Raw genomic sequence first — 23,141 nt, 5'->3', positions numbered from 1 at the left:
GAAATGGAGGTGGGGGGGATCTTTTCAATTTCTTGGGCCCCCTCCAAAAATTGGTTCTGTATCCGCTCCTGTACATAAATAGGGGAAAAAGGGGCAAATGCGAACAATTTTTTTCATTTTTTAATTTTATAAAAAATATTATCAATTTCTCAGAGCAAAACTGTTCCCATAATTGAAGTCTTTTCTTCGTGTCTTAGATGTTTTTCAGATTGTTTAAGAAATTATTTCTTTACTTTAAGGAATTTTAAAAAAATGTCTTCAATCGTTCACATGTGCCCCTATAGGGGGGAGGGTACATGTAAACCAGCCTGGGGCGCATATGAACACGATTGAAAAATTCTAGACAAAAATCATATTTCAACGAAAAACTCTTTAATATAAAACATATACATGTGCGGATTTATGGGGGGGCAGAGGGGGGCAATGACCGCCCAATTTTGGGAGGACTTTATGTAATAACACATCTTCCAAAAATTTAAAAAAAATATTATTTTTTCTTTTTTGAATAGTTTAGAAGGGCATGGGTGGATTTACAGGGGGAAGGGGCATAGGGGGCAATGCCCCTCCGTTTTGGGAGGACTTTATATAGTAACAACACATCTTTCAAAATCTTAAAACAAAAAAATCATGACTTTTTCTTTTTTGAATAGTTCAATGAAAATGAAGAGAAAAGCGAATGTCCTTTTCTGATGGGAGAATAGAAAAGGAGGAAAAAAACGAACATTAAATATAAATAGTACAGCTGTCACTGGGGTGCTGAAAATGTGTCTAAATTCACTATTTTTGACTGAAAACCATTTGGGCAAGTATATGAATGAAAAGATAGGCTAAACGAGCTATACTTTAAGCTGCGACACTTATAATAATTGACGATTATTTTAACAAATTAAACCTAAAGCAAAGGGCAAAAAACTCCCCCCCCCCTATTCGCGCTAACAGAACGATCTACTCATTATGATTTGTGTCCACATTTCAAGTATATTTGTGCATAATATTTTGTTCTTAGTAGATTAATTGGTCTTTTGAGAAATTCTAAAAAACATAGTTTTTTTCCTTCTCTCTCTCTCTTTTTTAAAGAGAGAGAGAGAGAGAAAATAAATACTACCGCAAACTGAATAAATTTCAGTTATCTGAGCGTTCTGATTAAATGAATCTTTTTACTTAGAGGGAGAGTGTAATTTTACTTACTTTATAAATACTGTTTAAAAAGTAAGGTAAGTCATAATCATCTAAGTCTAAGTGAGTCAGTCCTTGTCATTATTGAAATCTAAATAACTTAGTCATCAAAAGTTTTGCAAAAAATTGCTGAAATTTTATAGAAGTCTATAAAAATCTAACAAAAATTGGTAAAATCGTAAAAATCCTTTAACCGTAAAAACTGACAAATATTCGTAAAAATTACAAATAATCAAGCAAAAATTTGCAGGTAAGAGTGAATTACAAACAGGGTCGAATTTGCCTATAAGATAAACAAGCTATTTCTTAGGGCCCTTGCTTTGAAGTGGGTCCCTAACTCCCAAAAAAAAAATCATGATTCGTTTCTTAAAAAATGGAAATTGCTAGAAAAAACTAATTTCATTTTTAAGTGCTTGAAAACCTTGAGTATTTGGAAACGTGTGGCTGCAAACCTTAAATTTTAAAATTTCTAACAAATGGCAGAGGAGGAGGAATGCCAAAATATGTCAAATTCAGCTCCTTCCCTTATCCTGTATTAAAAATGTAAAAATCATGGTTCTCACGTTTTTAACATATTATTTGAAATAAATTTTTGTGACTCACATGTTTCATATCTTGTTATTTATTCAATCCTGAATGCAGTATTTTGGAAATTCTTTTGTATTGATTGCTTTTATCTTACTTCTTCTGCATATTGTCTATCTGTTTAGCACGGAAAAAATATACACTACTTCTATTTCTTTTCGTTTTCTGCCTCACTTGCAACAAGAAAAGTTGTTGTCATGAGAAATCTATGGTTTATTTTTTCTTTTAAATTTAAAATAGCTATTTCTCACAAAGTTAGAACAGGACTGTAAAAGTTTACAATCAAGTACTAAAATATCAGAGACTGGAAAGTACAAATGAAGTGCGTTAAATAATTTTATTTATTCTAGAGTCCTTGAAAATAATTAGATAAGTCTTTGAAAATGCTAAGCAAAGTGGGCTCCAATTACTTCTACTGCATACTGTTAATCTGTTTAGCCAGAGAGAAAAATGATACACTACCTCTATTCCTTTTCATTTTCTGCACTACTTATAATTAAAAAAGGTTGTTTTAATGAGAAATCTATAGTTTATTTTTTCTTTCAGACTTAAAATAGCTGTTTCTTACAAAGTTAGAACAATACTGTACAACTGTATAATCTAGTTATCAATTTCTATGTCTATCCAATTAACCTTTATAAGGCTTCAAAATGCAGAATTTTATATCCATTTTACAAAATTTCCTCCTGTGGAGAAACCCCTAGCCCCCTAAAATTGGATATATTCTATTTCCCACTTAAAAGGGAGCCCTGCGTCACTCTCTTGATACCAGCTCCCTCTCTTAAGGTCACTTCAAAAAGGGCAGCATGAAAACACACATTAATGAAAATGACACACAAAAAGTAAACATGGACTAATGCATCACAGGAAACACACAAAAACATGTGAGTGGGGGGCAATAAAAATGTTGCTAAAAAAAATCCTGCCCCCCCCCCCCCCCCAGGAACTCAGTCCTAAATCCGCCTATGAACATATACGTATGTACCAAATGCATTGAAGGATTGTAACCTATACTGTGTCAGTTTAAATTGCTCAGTAACCGTCAGTAAGAAAATATTTTTTCCCTATTTATATAACTCTGCTCACTGTCAAGAGTCTGTTAAATGCTCCATTTTAGTTCCAATTAGATTTCACACCAAAGTGCTTTTCGCAGAGAATTGGCAATTTTTGTAATTTCATCACATTTCTTGTATTATATTTTTGTTCTTACTCTAAGCTTATTTCAAATCAAAGAAACATAAAAAGTTGCATAACGTAGAAAGTTCCTTAAAGTTTGCGCTTTAATAAGTCCCTAAACTTTGAACTTCTTTTATCATATTGCTTTCGTAAGATGCTTACGAAGTTCCGCAGAAAGAAATGCAAAAATGGAAATACTTAGATAAAAAATCTATTCTCATGTGCAAAACATCACAAAAACCAAAGAATACAAGATTTTGTAAACAAATTAATTTGCATCACTTTCTTGTATGCATTACGTAGTAGTTAAACAAAAAGACAGTAAAGTTTTAACATCGAAGGATAAAATACGTGATGACGGCAGCAGGATAAGTTGAGTATGTGAATGTGTATAGGTCAACAATCTTAAAGTAGAAGCTAATAAAAAAAAATATCAGTTTAAAAAAAATATGAAGTATTCCTAATTTTCTGAGATTAAAAAAATAATAATAAGGGGGGGGGGTGCAATTAGGAAGAATACACTTGAAAGAAGTTTTGAGTAACGTTCATAATAATGAATTAATCAAAAACATTTATTTAACTAAAGAACAGATAATAGTGGAATCTTATGATAATTATAAAGAATATCCTCTTTCAATCGGAATGTTGCTTGTTATCTTTTCTTTCTGTTAATTACTATGTAAAAGGGGGAGAAAGATATTTGAACGATTTGCACTCTTTTCAATGTTAGTTGTGATAATTTTACCTAATCAAAAGCTATTTAGAATTATTTTTGAAGATAAACTAGATTATCGATGTACCACTATACCTGACGGTAATTGGCTGGGTTTCGTAATCGTATATATTTTTCTGTTGAGTAAAGACTATTCCTAGATTCATAGCCGTTTTCATTCCAGGGCGGCCTATCTCTACTTCCGGCTGTTGGTGTTTCTGAGAAGATGCCATGCCCAGAACCTCAGCCTTGTCGATCTCTTCAAGCGCACAGTTCAAAAGTATGGGTCCAGCGTCTGCTTTGTATATCAGGATGAAGAGTGGACCTACAACAAAGTAAGCTATCTATCTCTCTATCGTCTCTGTTTCTCAAATTGAATCACATAACCAATTACAGTGAGATTTGTGCTGTCCGTTGCTTTCCGTTTGAATCCAGCAACAGAATTTTTGCTAGTAACTTCCCATACAGATTAAAAATTCTAAAATAGCCCACGAGATAAGCCAACATTAGGTTAATCGCAAACTCTAGATCGTTAGCGAGAAATTCTTCAAAGTAAGACACTAATGTAAGTACATGCTACCTGTGGTTTACCTTCCAGAACACACAGTACGAATCTTCATAAACAAAAATTTAATTCTTTTTCTTCTAAGACTTCGTCACAGATTCGCCGACGCAAATCGCAAAAAGTAAATGAGAAACTTTCAAAGTAAAAAAAATGACAGAACTTGCAAGTCAATAAAATATCGTTTTGATTTGAGGGGAGTTCTAAACTGCATTAGATACTCTTCGAAGCACCTTAGAGTAGCAGTTATGAAAATTAGTTAAACTAATGTGGAAGAAAAACATAACACTGGGCCGGATGTGTCATAAGAATGCATCTTATCTATACTAATATTATAAAGAGAGATTTTTGTGTGTTTTATATGTTCGAGGTAATCTCCGGAACTATTGCACCTATTTGAAAAATTCCTTCACTATATGAAAGGTGCTTTCTTACTGAGTAACATAGGCTATAATTCGAAAAAAAATCCGATAAATAGTTCCTTTTTTTAAATTCCAATTTAGGCCCAAATTTCACATAAATTCCCGAATATGGGAGTGAAAAATTACTTCACATATTAATATTATATATCGTTAAAAAGGGTAGAATTTTCCGCGTTCTAAACAATTTGTTTCAATGCTCTAACTTAATTACGGCGGGAGTAATTTGCGTTTTTAGTTCGAACTTTTTTAGTCTTAGCTGAAATTTAGGCACTACTTTCTTCATTAAATCTGTCAATGAAAAGTAAAAAATTTGTCCCACAGTTTTCTTTTTGACACCATTGAAAAAAGCGTTCACTCCAGATCTCTCTCAACATATGGTTGAAGAACTTAGCTTCTACCTTCAAAGAAAAAAAAGTTACAAGCCTTTTTAAATCAAATTCGAAAAATGTCATTTTGATTCAGGTTTTCAACCATTTTATTTTCGCGTTTCCACGGTTACGCTTTTTGAATCCATTGTTTCTTTCCTTATTTTGCATTTAATTTCTTAAAAGTATTTTAATATCTGTCGTCATTGTTTGGAAGAGTAATTTTGCATGGTGTTTTTTTTTCTTTTATTTAAGCTTGATTGTTGAATATATGTCACTTGACACAATTTTTATTCTCAAGGTAGACCGGACAAAGCCGGGCAACGCAGTTCTTAATATATAAAGATTTGAAAGCTACTGTTAATGTGATTTTATACTTTTTTGTTTGTTTGGCGAAACATTTATTATTGCCAAAGAAAAAACATCCGCTTCACTCGCAAAAGGGCAGTGTTCCCGTGGTCGCTTGGAGCGTTAGGCGCTGAGCAGGTTCAATCTAGGATTATTGTTTTAAAGCAATCGTAAATGTAATTTATTGTTTTGGCGATTTGTTTTGAAAGAAAAGAAACTTTTGATTTGTTTTTATCCGAGTGAAATGTAAGACATTTTCTTCTTTTTTTCTGACGATGATTTTTGAATGTTCCAGTGGATGTTTTGGTGTTTTTTTTTTCTTTTTTTTCGTTAGACGAATGGATTGTGATAGCGTGGTTGCTGGGCGAGTTTGGCGATAAACAATAGAGTTGCGGAACTATTTTTACATTTGAAAGATATTATTTGATGTCTTTTTTTTGTTTATTTGGTGAACTATTTCAAATTGCAGTAAAAACCGCTTCACTCGCTAAATAAAGTTTTAAAGCATCTGTAAATCTAATTTAATGATTTGACGAAAAGTTTTAAATTCCAAAGAAATTTTAATAGTTTTTTTTTGAAAAGGAGTGTACGCATTTTATACAAATAAAAATGATCATTTCACATCAGAGGGGGAGGGAGCGTCAATTTTTTTTATTCAACGGACTTGTATTAAATTTTTAGCACGGGCATCGCTGTGCGGGGACTGCTAGTTAGTCATAAGTTAAGGCGTTATAATGCATATAAATAATAACGGGTATCAAAGGAATTGCATTAAAAAATATCTTTTTCAGTAATGAAGATTACACGGAGCTGTTAAGAAAGAAATTGCTAATGCGCAGTAGAGAGTCTCTGTAATTCCTTCGGTCAGTACAGTCCATCGTACCTAAAGCTCATCCTATTTCAAGCTGCGTTATAATTTGCAATCAATATATTGATTTCGAATTTTGAGAAAAATTTTCGATTCGTTGTAACATGTTGTTTGAACTGGCTAACGAATTTCTGTAAATCTCCACTCCAGTATTCTGCCGTAAACGGCATTATCTGCAGAAATGAGTTTTCTAGATATTTAAAGAAGTGTGGGTCGGATTCAATACAGTCGGATCCCGACTTACGCGAGGGATGCGTTCCAAGACTCCTCGCGTAAGTCGAAATTTCGCGTTATGGAAAATTGTTGTGTATATGATTTTTTTATTAACATACCTAATCACTTTAGACATTTTTAAACACCTTGATTCCAATTTCATATTGTTTGCATTTTGCTTAAACACTATTCTGCGAGCTTCATTTTAAAACTAAGGTCTGGACTTACTACGGATTGCCTTCTCTTGACTTTAAATTTTACGTATGAAAGATTCACTCATACCTAAATGTCGTGCTATCTTCAACCCACTTTCTAGATGTTCAAGCGTATTAAGAATCTTAACCTTTTCTTAAATTGTCGCAAACTTTCGCTTTTTGTTTCAATCTTCAAACTTTAGATGAAACGGCGTGCCTAGGTGCCACACTTTTTCATCAGCTTTCATATTTAGAATAAACAAATGAAAAATGAGGAGTGGTGATATATACACACTAATAAAGCTATATTTATAGTGTGGTGCGTGGTAACTTGCGCAGCCAGTGATGCTGAAAGGATGAAAGTACATTCACGAAGTCAATGTTTAGTAGTCAATAACAAAGTCGAAATGCTTTGTTATTGACTATACTAAACATTGCACCACTACTCCTTTCCAAATATTTTCGTGTTAGTTCTAAAATTCGGTGCTCCTGAAAAACTCGCGTTATAGTCGTTTCGCGTTGTAGCGAGAGTCGACTGTATTACCATAGGAAAATCTTGGAATTAGACGTTTTTTCGCGCCTTTTTTCAGCGGAAACCAAATAAGCAAGCTTGTACAATATAGCCTACGTAAAATAGATGACAAAAATGCAAAAAAATGAAAAATTTCTGTCCTTTACCTACACACAGCAGTATTAGGCTCAATATGCGCATTTGCTTTATTTCAGGTAGATGAACTGAGCAATAGAGTGGCCAACTTGTTCCTCTCCCGGGGCTACCGGAAAGGGGACGAAGTAGCCCTGTTCCTAGAGAACTGCCCCGAGTATGTCTGCATCTGGATGGGTCTTGCCAAAATTGGCGTCATCACCTCCTTCATCAACACTAATCTTCGTCAAGACCCTCTCGCACACACCATTAATGTCATCGACGCTAGAGCTATCATCTTCTCACGTAACCTCGCCGACGGTGAGTCTACTTTAATGGAATGATTATTTTCATCCGTGTAAAAATAACACGATTTCTTGAAATTCAATTCAAATTTGCTGTTATAAATCGCCCCGACAAATTATGACGGGTGAAAATTGCTACAACATTTGAACGAAGCAATTGCCTGCATGTTGATATTTTGATAGTTGACATTTTAAACCTAACTCCAGTGGATCAACCCGAAGCTCCAATAGATAACGTTCATTGTTGACCACATTTTACTTTCTTCATTCTCCTAAAATGACAGTCTTGCCAGTAAAACGGTTAAGCAGGGGTGCCTACTTCCCCTAAGAGCAAGGACGCACCCCCTAAATCTCGCGAAGACCCCCCAAAAGTGAAAAATACTCCTCAACCCCCCCCCTAAAAATTTCAATGGCGCAGTCTGCGTTATGATACCCTCCCCTCCTCTAGGTGGACACCCTGGGTTAAGTTACCGGATCCAGTTCAGTCTTTTCAAAATAAAGTATTTCCCTGAATGTCAAACATGGCTAAAAATATTATCAAATTATCATACCGTGTCGCGAGTTTCATTGTTGGTGATGTCAGGAGCGTTAATCGATCAGTGAATTGGCTGTTATGTATATGATGGTACAGAATATTCTGGTGATTGGATGTTCAGTTGAGAGATAGTATGCACCACGAGGAATGGAAATTATAATTTCCCAAAAGACACTCGGGGCCGCCTTAATGGGAGGTCACGGGAGAGGCAAATTGTGTCTGACGATTTGGCAAAAACTGGAGCTATGTCCGGCAGAATTATCATTATTTGTCGAAATTTAGAGTTCCATTCAGCAAAATTTTGAGTTCCATTCAGCAAAATTATCATTATCCGGCAAAATTTGGAATTGCATTCGGCAAATTGAGATTTTCCGCAATCTAAAAATTTTAAGTTCGGGAGCACTCGAAGACACTGAGTACAAAGTCACGAAAGTACTTAAGATACAACGTCGATTGAGAAGTTGCCTTCTCTATGACACGGGGATCCCCAGCAGGGACAGGCATCACTTTTTTTTTTGCATCTTAGATAACGTCTGTCACTTGTTTGTTTGTCGCCTTAGGCGTACACAGCACAATGACCTTTACACTTCAAATAATTATGCATGTTATCAAGTTTTTATTATGCTGTCTGGCTTTGTACTTTTTACCACAAGGTGTATTCCAAATATAATGTGAAATAAATACTTCGTACTTGCACTTTTTGTTGTTTCTGCTTGATGTTCACACCCAACACATTCATTTTTAACCCCCGACAAACAATGGAAGGGGGTTATAAGTTTGACGTGTCTGTGTATCTGTGTATCTGTCTGTGGCACTCTAGCGCCTAAACGGTTGGACCGATTTAAATTTAAAAAAAAATGTTCGAAAGGAGAGTTGATCGAGAGTGTTCTTAGTTAGGTTGCATCTTTGGATGACATTAATTAACGAAGATATTAATTAAAAACCTCTAAAAGAATTTTTGCGATTTTTGCAGTGAAAACATAGTTAAAAATTTTAAAATTTAATACCAAAATGAATAGAATTTTTTTCCGCGTCTGATAGAATGTGTTTAGAACTTCCATGTTTCATAGAACTCGAATTATAACGTTTTTTCAAAGCAGATTTCAATAACGGCTAAGCCTTTATTCACGCGATTGATAACAAATTCATTGTGGGCCGACAAGGAAATTAAAAGCAATGATTTAAAATTTTTATCTGTTGCCAGTTTCTATTTAATAGCAAATAAAATACTGACATTGATTTTTAATAATATAAGGCTTTTAAAAGGAGTTTCGATTTTCCCTCGTGATTCTACAGTTGCGACTCAGTCGGGGGTTTTTTAAATTTTTAATCTTACGTTGCTTTTTGCGATTTAAATTGACTAAGCACGCTTTACGATAGCATGTTTTATTTTACCTTTGTATTTCATAATGCGTACTCTCGCTATTCTTGTCTTCGTTTCAAATGTTTCCATTCCGTAAAACGGCTGCTAGCGCCCGAATGACATGAGGACACTGGGAAAGAAGGAAAGAATTTTGTTTGGTGCACCCTCCCTCCCCTCCTTCTTTCCCACATATAATCCAGTAATGAAATATATGTGTTTTGGAACTTGTGAAAGAGCTTCTTTTTTAAGCACTTTTGTTATACTTGGTCTGATTGTCACGGAGAAATACGAGGCCTGGTTTTGCTTATATCTCTGCAACTAGACCACTTAGAGACTTCGGGATTTCACTAAATGATTTGCTTAATCTTAAAGTACAACTTAGTGCTGAAAAATTTACATTCTAAAATAAAATTATTATTTCAGTTAGGATGGAAAACAGCAAACTTCATGTAATTTCCCTATTAAATGTTTAAATATAAAACCCATTGTTGCAAATTTTGTTGCCTTGCAACGGTAATGTTAAAAGCAATCATGTTGAAAATTTTGAATCAACCCTTCTCTGAAGCAAGCATGAAATTAGCAAGCATAAATCCTGGAGAGGAACAAGGATTAAATTTTAGTGCCAACTGCTTAAAGTTTTAGACACGTATATAGGTTTTTTCTCTTTCAGCAATGAGCATTTATATGAAAAAATAAGGTGAAGTTTCGTGAGGGTGAAATTATTCTATTTCTGGAATACATTTACATTAAAAAGAATGAAATAACAGAATTTTTTAAAAATACCAAGCACTTTTCATAATGAACTCAAAAAGACAAAATAACTTTTATGGGTCATAAAGGACAATCAAAGAATTCCTATAGTTTTCGAAAATACCTAGAAAATGACACCACAAACGAAGAAAAGTGCGGTTCTAATCATTTCAAAACAAACCTTTCCAATAAGAAATTTTCTTATTGCATGCTTCGACACTCAAAGTTGTGAATGATAAGAAATTCTCTTCATGACTTGAGCCGCACTTTTCTTTGTTTGTGGTGTCATTTTCTTGGAATTTCCGAAAACCACAGGAATTCTTAAATTGTCCTTTCTGACCCAGAAAAGTAATTTTGTCTTTTGATTGCATTATGAAAAGTGCTTGGTATTTTTTTTAAAATTCTGTTATTTTAATGTTGACTTAATATTTACATTTGCCTTTGTGCGGTGTGAAATTACTCTAATTTTTAAAAACTTTTGATACAGATTTTGTGTTTCCTAAACTTCAGTGTCGAGGGCTTGTGCCCCACTTGCCCATGCCTCAAGCTGGCATTCTGGCCCGAATGTCTGAAAAATTGTAAAACCAACAGTCCTTGACTGATTTTAAAACGGCTAAAAAAATTAACTTCGTTACCTTCTAGGTAGTAAATTTATGAATTCAAAAAGAACAGTAGTTTTTTTTTTCTCTCTTTTCCAGCTGTCAAAGATGCCATAACATTTTTAAAACGAAAAGACACCATGGATTACTACTGCTTCAACGCCCGGAGTTCTGCCACAAGTGATGTCATGGCCAAGAACCTGGACACGCTCTTAGAGGAATCTTCTACGAGCGAAGAACCGCTGCGGAACATCAAGATCAACTTTGAAGGTAAATAAATTCCCCATAAAATCTTTTGCTTCATGTTGTTCTGCAAGGAACTTGCCCGACTAACACACAAACAACCAATAAACTCTATTTTCAAGTAAATGATTTTACCAGAGGTACAGTGCACATCTGGTACACTTCACTTAATAATAAGTTAATAACATCAAATGTTACTTTTCGCTGTGATTTTAATGTTGAATAAATAAATTGTGAGAAGGTACACGTTTGCAATAAAAATGAATCATTCGTTTAGGGCCTAAAGCTTACAAATGTGCACTTTACTGCCGGGATATGGATCTTCGCATTAGAAAATGCATACTAAATAATTTACAATACACAATAGCAAAATTTGTAGTAGAAGTAAAGCATATTTTTATTCGGATTTTAAGTTACCAAGGCTTCACTTGATACGCGTCTTATAAGACGCGTATTAAGTGAAGCCTTGAAGTTATGTTTGAATAAATTCAATATTATCTGAATCTAAATTATGTAACAGATTCAGACCTCCTCCAATGAAGTCCCAAAAGTCAGCACAAAGGTTCGTCACAAATTTGTTAAGTGGACATTTATATGTTTTATTACTTTATGTGTTATGAAAGCTCATATTTCAAGCTCATATAAGGACTAAATACTGGGCAAAGATCAGATTATTATTTTTATTATCTTTATATATTAATAGGCAAGCCGTTTTACCAGAGAGCGTTTTACCAGCCGTTTTACTTCTAAAACTGCGAAATTGGCGAATTTGATCCATTGGTGTCAAATTTTGGGAACCAATGCCACAGCGAGAAATATATTTATTTTGCATTCGTAAAAAAAGAGTAGAGAAATATCTATTTGACAGGAGCTGACTACGAATGAAGTCCCCCCCCCCGTGACAAGGGGGAAGAAATAAATGACAAGAGGGACATCAAGCCCTTTTTTTTTTTTGATAAAAACGTTTATGAAAACAGTGTGACATGTAGTAATGGGAAGAGGGGGTATGGTGAAGTGTGAAACTTAGGGACAAAGGGGAGGAGGATCAAAAATTTTGAAAAGTGCATTAGTCAGCTATTCCCTAAACCGTAAAAAATCACAAACACGATTTTTTTAAATAAAATTGCACTATTATTGCGACGTCCTGTGTTTTTGAATGAACAATTTTTAATGTAGCAAGTAGGATTCGTTCATTTGACTGTTTAATTTTATATTTCTAATGGCAGAGGTCAAGGCAACTTACTCAATAATATTAAAATTTTAAAAAGAAATATTGTCATCCAGACGTTTTACGAATAATCTGAGTTTTGCAGCATCATTTCATTCGGGAAGATTTCGATAACTGTGAAATCGGCGCTCTTCATCTATTGGTGTCAAATTTTTGGCACCAATTGCAGCGGGAAAAATGGTTTTTCTTTGCGTACGAAAACAAAGAGTAGGGAAATGTATATTTGCTTACGGTTACCACAAAATAGGGGCATCCACGAATGAAGTCCCGCTTTAAGGTGGGATTCACGAAATAGTAACAATTTGTAACAAGGGAGAGGAAAGAAATGACAAGAGGGACATACAATGGGGAAATTTGAAAATAAGCCTATTTTCAGTACGAACGTTATGAAAAACAGCGTGACAAGTGACTAAAGGAAGATGGGGTAGGGTGAAGTGCGAAACTTTGGCAAAGGGGGGAGAGTGTCGAAAATGTTCAAAAGTGTGACATTAGTTATGCACCACCCTTAACTATAAACAAATCACAAAGGCGACCGTTTGTAAAAAATAAACTGTTATTGCAACGTCCAGTGCTTTCGAGTGGACAGTTGCCACGAGTAGAGTTCGTTCATTTGTTACTTGGAAATTTATATTTCTAATGACGAAGAAGCAACTCTTACTCAATTATAGCAGACGTTTTATAAGTAATATTGTTCATACAGAAGTTTTACGCATAAACTGAGTTTTGATGCTTCATTTCATTCGGGAAGATTTCAAAAATTGAACAATTGGTGATTTTTACTTTCTTCTATATCTAATATATAGAAGAAAGTATTGGATTCGTGCAAATTTTCGAATTTCGAATTTTGACGGATTCGAACGTTTTGAGGTGTGCTGAGTCCATTTCGACCATTTTTGGAAAATGTCTGTCTGTCTGTGTGTGTGTGTATGTATGTGTGTGTGTGTGTGTGTGTGTATGTATGTGTGTCACGTCTGTGTGTGACCAGTTTTTTGTGGCCGCTCTACAACAAAAACTACCGCATGAAATCGAACGAAATTTAGTACACATATGTGCCCATATGTGAACTTGTGCCCATTAGTTTTTGGCGCGAATTCCTCCAAGGGGGGTGGAGCAATGGGACGTTTTTCGAGTTACGCGTGCTTGCTATTCCTCAGGAAGTAACTGGCGCAATCAAACAAAATTTGGTCCATATGTTGGTATTAACAGGAACAGGTGCTGATTCAATTTTGGTGTCAATAACTCAAACGGGGGTTGAGCTATAGAACGTTTTTTGTCGTCAATTGTGACTGCTGTATCTCAAGAAATAATGAACGGAATGAAAGAAAAATTTATCGGCAAGTAACCCTTAGTGGGTATAAGAACTGATTTTATTTTTGTGTCAACAGCTAAAAAGGGGGTAGCGCAATCACCCGTTCTTTTTTTCCATTTTGAGTACCCTATCTCAAGAAGTAATGCTACGTTCTGGTTGAAATTTGGAATATATGTGAATCCATATGTAAACAGGCTTTGGTTCGATTTTGACGCCGATCGCTCCAAGAGGTGTTGATTTTTTTTTTTTTTTTTTTTTTTTTGCGAATAAAAATATTGTTACAAATCCTGTAAATAGTAAATATTGTAGGAACGTAACCTGTAAATAGTTTCCCGTAATGAATATACAACCCCTTTTTCATTCGGCTAAAGTATACGACCCCTATTTTCTTTCTTTTCATTGATAACGGTCAACGCATTTCGAGAAGCGTGTGGAATATTTGAGAAAATTCTTTTCGGTGTATTTAAGCCGTTAGCGATGGATAAACAGTTAGTTTGGATTGATATTTCGAGCTGAGGGCATTTTGCTCTGTTTATAGCGAGGCATTTCGCTGTGTTGTTTTCGTATTTGGAAGTAAATACGTGTGTAAACGTTGAGTTTACGGTGTTGTGTGATAATTGCTTAATTGCTGATGAATAATTTAGCAGTTGTTGACGATCTTTCCTGTACATAGTGTAAATAAATTTCCTGTGTTTTTATCAAGAACTGTGTCTTCATTTCAAGAAAGTGGAAGTCGCACCGAATCCGTTACAATTTGGCGCCCAACGTGGGGCTACTTCAGGACTTTCTTGGAGTAAGTGTGACTTTGGACATTTTTTTCATAAAGACTGTTTGAATTTATAGACTTTGTTTTTATGGTGATTACTCGCGCAATGGATGACCAATTAAAACAACTTCTGGAAGCAATTAATGCTGTGAAAAGTGACTTGACCGAAAGTTTGGCGGCTAATCAAGACCAATTAAAAAGTGATTTGACTGCAAGTTTTACTGCAAATCAAGAACAATTAAAAAATGATATGGCGGCTAATCAAGAACAATTAAAAAGTGATCTGACTGCAAGTATGTTGGCAAATCAAGACCAGTTAAAAAGCGATTTAACGGTGCTGAAAAAGGACTTAACGTCTAACCAAGAAGAAATTAAAAACGACCTTATTTCGGTAAAGACTGTGATGGAAAATAAATTTAATGACATAGAGCATCGAGTTGATGCAATTGAGGAAAAATTTGATACCGTTGAAAGCCGATTCAATGCTGTAGAAAATAAATTTGAAGATGAAGATAGAAGATTTCATCTACTTAAAGAGGAGATCTTTAAAGACCTGGAAAGGAGATTGGCGACCGCGGAAAGCAGCTCTGTACAGTTTGGCGCTCCCACATCGGTTGCTCGACCGTCCATTAAACTTGCCACCTTTGATGGGAAAACTTCGTGGCAGGTTTACAAAACTCAGTTCATGATAGTGGCGGAAGCGAACGGATGGGACTCTGCTACCAAGGCCTGCCATCTTGCAGCATCCCTGAGAGGTGACGCAGCGGACATTCTTCAGACCCTTCCGGACGGCCAGCGCCTGGATTTCGCCGCCCTCACATCTGTGTTGGAGCTTCGCTTCGGTGAGAAGTGCCGAAAAGATTTCAGCCGACTCCAGTTGAAGTCCCGTTTCCAGAAAACCGGGGAAACCCTGCAAGAGCTCGCGGCGGACATCGAGAGACTGTCTCATCTTGCTTTTTGTGACTGTCCTGCGGATGTTCGGGACGGCCTGGCACTCGGCTACTACATCGACGGGGTTCGAGATCCGGAAATCCAGAAAGCTCTACGGATGGCGGATGTCAAAGACCTGAATTCTGCTGTTGTGTATGCGATGAAGTTGGAGGCCGCCCAGCAAGCAACCCGTGTGGTTCGCCATTACATCCGAACTCTGGAAGCTGATGAGTCTGATTCCAGGTCGTCCCACCTCGCTGAACTCGAGAGACAACTCGGTGACTTGGCAAGACATCTGAGCAGCATAACAGCCCAAAAGAAACAAGAGCAGAAGTGCTGGAAATGCGGTAGTGAAGGACACCTGCGAAGGAGTTGTCCGGCTCGCCAAGCTACGCGAGGGAAGGAAATCACCACCACCAGAGCTCTGCAGATTTCCTCTTCTAGTAGTGGCAGTGATGGACTTTTCATTTATGCACATGTAAATGGGAACCCCTGCAGACTGATTGTTGACACTGGAGCCAATGTGACAATCATTAGGACAGATGTGGCTCGTGAATTTGGATTGAAACTGCTGTGGACATCGCCACGCGTAAGTCTCCAGACTGTGACAGGTGACAAAATTGAGATTGACGGTAAAGTGGACTTGGAAATAGTGTTTGGGAATGCCACCTACCATCATACGGCATTCGTCGCTGATATCACGGACCCCTTCATTCTCGGATTGGACTTTTTGAAGAAATATGACTTCACTCTCGACTTCAAGACTAATGAGCTGCACTCGATGAGAGAAGACATAGCCGTTTTCCCTGCAGAAAGTGATGTAAAATCCGCTCATCAAATAATAGCCCAAACAGATTTATCGATTCCCTCAAGGTCAGAATCATTAATACCTGGCTCCATTGAAGAAACCAATAGTTTTCGATTTGGACTCATTGAATACCCTAACCTAAGCAATAGCCTAAAAGGAGTGCTGGTAGCATCTACGCTTGTGGACCTTTCTAAGGATGTAATTCCCGTGAGAGTCGCCAACGTGAGTGAAAGGCCAAGGAATATCCGGAAAGGTGAAGTGTTAGCAACTTGTACTCCAGTAAACTGCATCATTAGAAGAATCAATTCCCCCGAGACTGTGTCTTCTGAGTCCTTGACATCGAAGTTAATTGGGAGTGCACCATTAACGAAGGATCAAAGAACTGCTGCGGAACAATTGGTGGACGACTTCAAGCATCTGTTTTCATCTACATCGGAGGATGTGGGCCGGACGAATTTAACGCAGCATAGGATCTACACTGGAGAACACCCCCCTATTAAACAGCATCCAAGACGACTACCGTTCGCCAAGAAGGAAGAGGTTGAGACCCTCCTGAAAGAGATGAAGGAGAATGATGTAATCGAACCTTCATCCAGTCCTTGGGCCTCTCCCATCGTCTTGGTCCGAAAGAAAGATGGCTCCACCAGATTTTGTGTCGATTACCGACGACTGAATGAAATCACCAAGAAAGACAGTTACCCTCTTCCACGGATAGACGACACCTTAGACACTCTTTCCGGACACAAGTGGTTTTCGACCCTGGACTTGAAGAGCGGCTACTGGCAGGTTGAGATACACCCTGATGACCGAGAGAAGACAGCGTTTACAACTGGACAAGGCTTATGGCAGTTTAAAGTGATGCCCTTCGGCCTCTGCAATGCACCAGCTACGTTCGAGCGTCTTATGGAGACAGTGTTAAGAGGACTTTCCTACGAATCCTGTCTGGTCTACTTAGACGATATCATCATCGTGGGACGCAGCTTCGAAGAACATCTGGCAAATCTTAGGAAGGTGCTGCAAAAGCTTAAGGAAGCCAATCTGAAGTTAAGCCCGTCCAAATGTAATTTGTTCCGCCGGGAAGTGAACTACCTTGGTCACATCATCTCTTCTGAGGGTGTACAAACCGATCCAGAGAAGGTATCTGCGGTCAGGAGTTGGAGTCGTCCCGAAAACATCCATCAGTTGCGAAGTTTCCTGGGGCTCTGCACGTACTACAGGAAGTTTGTGAAGGGTTTTTCCAACATTGCACGACCTTTGCATAAGCTGACGGAGAGCAAGCAAAAGTTTGAATGGTCAAAAGAATGCGAAGATTCATTTCTACGACTGAAGGAGGCTTTAACATCAACGCCTATCCTCAGCCTGAAAAATCCTTCATCCTGGACACTGATGCGAGCAACGAGGGAATTGGAGCTGTTTTATCCCAAGAAATTGACGGAAATGAACATGTCATCGCTTACTGGAGCAAATGCTTATCAAAGTCGGAGCGAAATTACTGCGTCACCAGAAAGGAGTTACTGGCCATAGTGAAAGCTGTAGAACACTTCCATCATTACCTCTACGGCCGAAAATTTCTGCTTCGGACAGATCATGCCTCGTTAACTTGGCTTTTGAACTTCAAGAATCCGGAAGGCCAGATAGCCAGATGGATACAGCGGCTCCAGGAATATGACATGGAGATCAAGCATCGAAAAGGGTTATCTCACGGTAATGCTGACGCTTTATCAAGGAGACCCTGTCCTGAGAACTGCCACTATTGTTCCCGAATCGAGAAACAGTATGGAACGACTAGCCCTACCGCCTATCAGGTGACAGTGACTCCAACATCATCAGAACCTGATCCATGGAGTGATGACCAAGTTCGAAAAGATCAACTTGAAGACCCCGACATAAAACCAATTTTAGAGTTCATGGAAAGTGATAGTCGACGCCCTAGCTGGCAGGACGTTTCCATCTTCAGTCCTGCAACAAAAAGATACTGGGCTTTATGGAACTCACTCCATTTACGGAACGGCGTGCTACACCGGAAATGGGAATCTGACGACGGCAAGACATCTAGGTGGCAGTTACTACTTCCTCGATCCAGGATTTCAGATGTTCTGAAAGAAACACATAGTAGTGCGACTGGAGGACATTTTGGTGTCTTGAAAACTCTCAATAAAGTTCGGGAGCGCTTCTTCTGGAGCAAGGCGAAGGATGACGTGGAGAAGTGGTGCCATTCTTGTGACGCCTGTGCTGCTCGTAAAGGACCGAAGAAGAGAAGCAGAGGGAAGCTACATCTGTACAACGTTGGAGCTCCTTTCGAACGAATTGGGATCGACATCCTGGGTCCTCTACCAAGAACTGCTGATGGGAACAAATACATTCTTGTTTCCATCGACTACTTCACCAAATGGCCGGAAGCATATCCCATTCCAGATCAAGAGGCTACTACCGTAGCAGAGACTCTAGTCCAACATTGGATCTCGAGATACGGAACACCTTTGCAGATTCATTCCGATCAAGGGAGGAATTTCATCTCTGCTGTGTTTAAGGGCCTATGTCAAATTTTCGGAATTGAGAAAACTAGGACAACACCACTACACCCACAATCGGACGGCATGGTGGAGAGATTTAACCGCACAATCCTGAATAATCTCTCACTTATGGTATCCAGAAATCAACAGGATTGGGACAAGAAGCTACCTTTGTTCCTGCTGGCCTACCGCAGTGCTGTCCACGAGACTACCGGATATGCCCCATCTCAGATGCTCTTCGGACGAGAGCTTCGGCTACCTTGTGATCTCGTCTTCGGTCGTCCTCCGGATGCGCCTTCATCGCCTGAGGAGTACATCCAGGATCTCCAGGCCCGGTTGGAAGATGTTCATAACTTCGCACGAGAGCGAATCAACATCGCGGCGGAGAAGATGAAGACCCGATACGACACAAGGTCTACTGGACATGAATTCAACGAAGGCGACAAGGTTTGGTTATGGAATCCCATCCGACGGAAAGGTCTGTCACCCAAATTGCAGTCGCATTGGGATGGACCCTACAAAGTCCTTAACCGACTAAATGACGTCGTAGTGAGGATCCAAAAATCACCTACTGCAAAACCTAGGGTTGTACATTATGATCGGTTAGCCCCATACTATGGCCATAGTTCATGAGTATTACGTAAACAACCACACTGTAAAAAAAATTCGGAAACGTTTCTGAGTATATCGTGCAGCTGCGGTTCATGAAATTTTCGAAAACGTTTCTGAGTATTTCGGAATTCTCTTTCTGTAATGTCCGGAAACGTGTCTGAGTATTTCGGAATCCTCTTTCTGTAATGTCCAGAAACGTGTCTGAGTATATCGGAATCCTCTTTCCGTAATTTTCAGAAACGTTTCTGAGTATTTCGGAATCCTCTTTCCGTAATTTCCAGAAATGTTTCTGAGTATTCTGTGCAGCTGTGGTTCATGAAAGTTTCAAAAACGTTTCCGAGTATTTCGGAATTCTCCAAACAATTTTCAAAAACGTTTCTGAGAATTTCGGAATCCTTTTTCCGTGATTTTTTCTAAAAAATAATTCTTTTTTAATAGTATTGCATGCCATATCAGTTTCAATTCTTTCATATCTAAGAGCAATGAAACAAGCAATTTTAGAATCTTTCGTGGATTTTTTTTTTCTTCTGAATTTCTAATGACAAATAGCATGGTTAACAGCATAACATATGCACAGTTATAAATTTTTGAAAATTTATGAAATAATATAGTAGTTTCATTCATAATCACAAAAAACGTCGGGGGAGGGAAGGGGAGTACTTTCTCAGAAGTGGGATTGTTTGTTAAACAATATTAAACTTCAGTTTTTCTCTCAATATTTTCAAGACAAAATTATCATCATATTGTATTTTTAATGCAGAACTTAAAAACATATCTTGTATCAAACTTGATAGCTTTTATTTTCGGATAAAATTTGACAGAACTTACCTACACTTTGCGTTCCGAAATTCGTTCACGTCAAGTCAATTTCTGTGACGAACAAAGTGTACCGAAAAGTACCAACAGAGAAATTGATGAATTTAAATATGACACCAAAGTCCCCCTGCTGGAACCATTCGGGTTTATTCCTCTGTTCTTGCCCTTTTCCAGTTTATCACAAATATAGATACTTAATCAAAATAGGTTACTGATTTAGAGTGTGCGCAAAATGCATTATATATTTTATTTATTAAAACATTGAACTCTATTACATGATTATTCCATTTCATATATACGAGAGTTCCCTCCCCCCCCCACACCATAAGAGTGATGGTGCACCCATAAAATGATATAAAGCGCCCCCACCTTAAAAAAAGTAACCTCTTGAAAATGTCAATGGCACAGTCTGTGTGGTGAACGCCCCTCATCTTCTCACCATATGTGCATTGCATATTAATAACATAGTATTTAAAAACTGATCACTTTTAAAACGATGACATGAAATAATATTACTTTTTATTTCAGCATGTAAATGCAGCTGTTCCATTTTTGCCACTGACTCATTCCTCCTCACTGTCCTACATTAAACTAGTATATCCACGAAGGAAATGTTATTTTCGGAACTAATGTCAAGGAATTTTTTAATTGTTAACCACATTTAACAAAATGAATAAGCAGATGAATTAATTTCATAACTATGTTCTTACTAATAGATAACATGGTCATTTTCTAATGGTATAAATATTTTTAAATGAATGAATAAATTATAATAAAAAAAGATAAATTATACCGGCACATTTTTTGTGAAGCATATTACAATACTAGAAAATATTTGCATTACCATTATTTCTAATGAATTAAACAATTGATTTTTTTTTCTTTTTGAACCAAAATGTATGTACATCCAAGTATTTCGAAATAACTTTTCTGTGATTGCTTCTCAAATATAAATCTTACTTCTTTTGCGTAATTAATCAGTTTCAGTTAGTTACAACAAATAGTACACCGCGCACATAGGTATGTAGGATAACTTTAAATTAATTCGATAAACCCAAAAACAGTTACAATTGGAGCCTCATCAAATGAAAATCAACAAAAATATAAATGTATATAACAACATGTTTTAAAATATTCATTAATACTTACAAGTGAACATGAGCGGAAGAAAATCTAAGTACCTCCATTACAACTGAATAAGTAATCCAAAGGGTTTCGTTTCATTAAGTATAAACACGGGTGTTAAAACTATTCACGCTTGAACACACAATATATATCTAATTATGAACGCATTGGAAATTGTAAAGAAGCAAATGGTTATTAACTAACTTAATAGCTGCGTACATCGTCTAAAAAGTCAAGGGCAGTCCAAAATGCAAAGGCGTAAAATTAGTTTCGACACATTTTACTACTCTCTAGACATGAAATAACAAGCAATCCAATGCTACACAGTTGCTGACTGCAGCAACCATAGATAAGAAAAAAAGAAGTTCTCGTTATTTCCGACTCATTGGCGCCTGTGTTGGAAGGATGAAATAGGTTTCGAAGCGTTGCGTCATCACTTCCGCTTCTAGATATCTTGAAATAACAAAAAGCTTTCTGAATATTGAGGAGTTCGTTATTGGATGAAGGATTCCTACTATTTCGGAAACGTTTCCGATATATCCAGAAACGTTTCCGAAATTTGTTACAGTGCATGGTTGATAACATAAAAGTTGTAGATAATTTTTGCTTTTAATGTTTAGTAATATTTCTTGTTATTATTGTGTTTTCTGGATCTGTTAGTTATTAATTAATGTGTATATTTGTAAACTTGTGATAGAAGTTTGGCACCCTTTCTGGGGATTGTACTGCCCGGGACGTGCAGTCCTTAGGAAGGGGGCAATGTTACAAATCCTGTAAATAGTAAATATTGTAGGAACGTAACCTGTAAATAGTTTCCCGTAATGAATATACAACCCCTTTTTCATTCGGCTAAAGTATACGACCCCTATTTTCTTTCTTTTCATTGATAACGGTCAACGCATTTCGAGAAGCGTGTGGAATATTTGAGAAAATTCTTTTCGGTGTATTTAAGCCGTTAGCGATGGATAAACAGTTAGTTTGGATTGATATTTCGAGCTGAGGGCATTTTGCTCTGTTTATAGCGAGGCATTTCGCTGTGTTGTTTTCGTATTTGGAAGTAAATACGTGTGTAAACGTTGAGTTTACGGTGTTGTGTGATAATTGCTTAATTGCTGATGAATAATTTAGCAGTTGTTGACGATCTTTCCTGTACATAGTGTAAATAAATTTCCTGTGTTTTTATCAAGAACTGTGTCTTCATTTCAAGAAAGTGGAAATCGCACCGAATCCGTTACAATATTTTTATTAATGCAACAATAAGAAAGATAAATCGTAATAGATTGTCGTCTGCGTATTTCTCGTGATTTTAATTGTATGGAAATGATAGGAAATATTATCTCAATGATTTAAAATTTTTAACTGTTGCCATCTTATGTTTGTTAATAAATAAAATATTTGTAATTAATTCAAGTTAAGCTTTTAAAGTAACTTTCAATTTTCGCTCTTTGTTTTGTTTTTACAATAATTCAGACATTGGGATGGTCGTCAAGTTTTTGCATGTGTAATTTTGTTTTTGTTAGGAATATTGCTTCCTCGTCAAGCATGGGGAGGGATCAGAAAAAGGAAAAATATAGAAGAAAGTTTCGTGATGGCCACAACATACTAGTTATCCATTGGCGTCAAATTTGTTGTTTCCAATGCCAGGGCGAAAAATGCTTTTCCTTTGCATACGTAAACAAATAGTAGAAAAATACCTATTTGAATAAGGTTAGTACAAAGCAATATGGTATCCAAAATAAAATTGTTCAAGCCAAGAATTTAACGATCACACAAAATTTCTCAATGGGGTTGTTTCCTTCAGTCAAAAATACTACTTTTAGTCACTGAAATTGGTAGAATAAGCAAAAAAAAAAAAACATGGAGACAGACAAAACTTCTATTTTCACAACAGTTATTTTTAAAAATATTTATTTTTTTTAAAAGTCCGATTCTAGAAATAAGGCGCTGTCTTTATGACGTTACAAGTGATGTACTT

General features: G+C 36.8%; 1 protein-coding gene across 1 annotated transcript in view; it reads left to right on the top strand.

The window, feature by feature from the left end:
- The window catches only part of LOC129223009 (long-chain fatty acid transport protein 4-like), a 52,196-nt gene that overhangs the window by 288 nt on the left and 28,767 nt on the right, over positions 1-23,141 (top strand). The window contains exons 2-4 of the mRNA XM_054857573.1: positions 3,834-3,984; positions 7,348-7,585; positions 10,916-11,086. Of these exons, the coding sequence (XP_054713548.1) occupies positions 3,834-3,984; positions 7,348-7,585; positions 10,916-11,086 (560 nt within the window). The remainder of the gene's footprint in view (positions 1-3,833; positions 3,985-7,347; positions 7,586-10,915; positions 11,087-23,141) is intronic.

Source organism: Uloborus diversus, chromosome 5 (genome assembly GCF_026930045.1).
Source record: "Uloborus diversus isolate 005 chromosome 5, Udiv.v.3.1, whole genome shotgun sequence".
NCBI classification, from domain to species: Eukaryota; Metazoa; Arthropoda; class Arachnida; order Araneae; family Uloboridae; genus Uloborus; species Uloborus diversus.
Note: the sequence above shows the minus strand (reverse complement) of the source record. Positions and strands in the feature narration are given on the sequence as shown.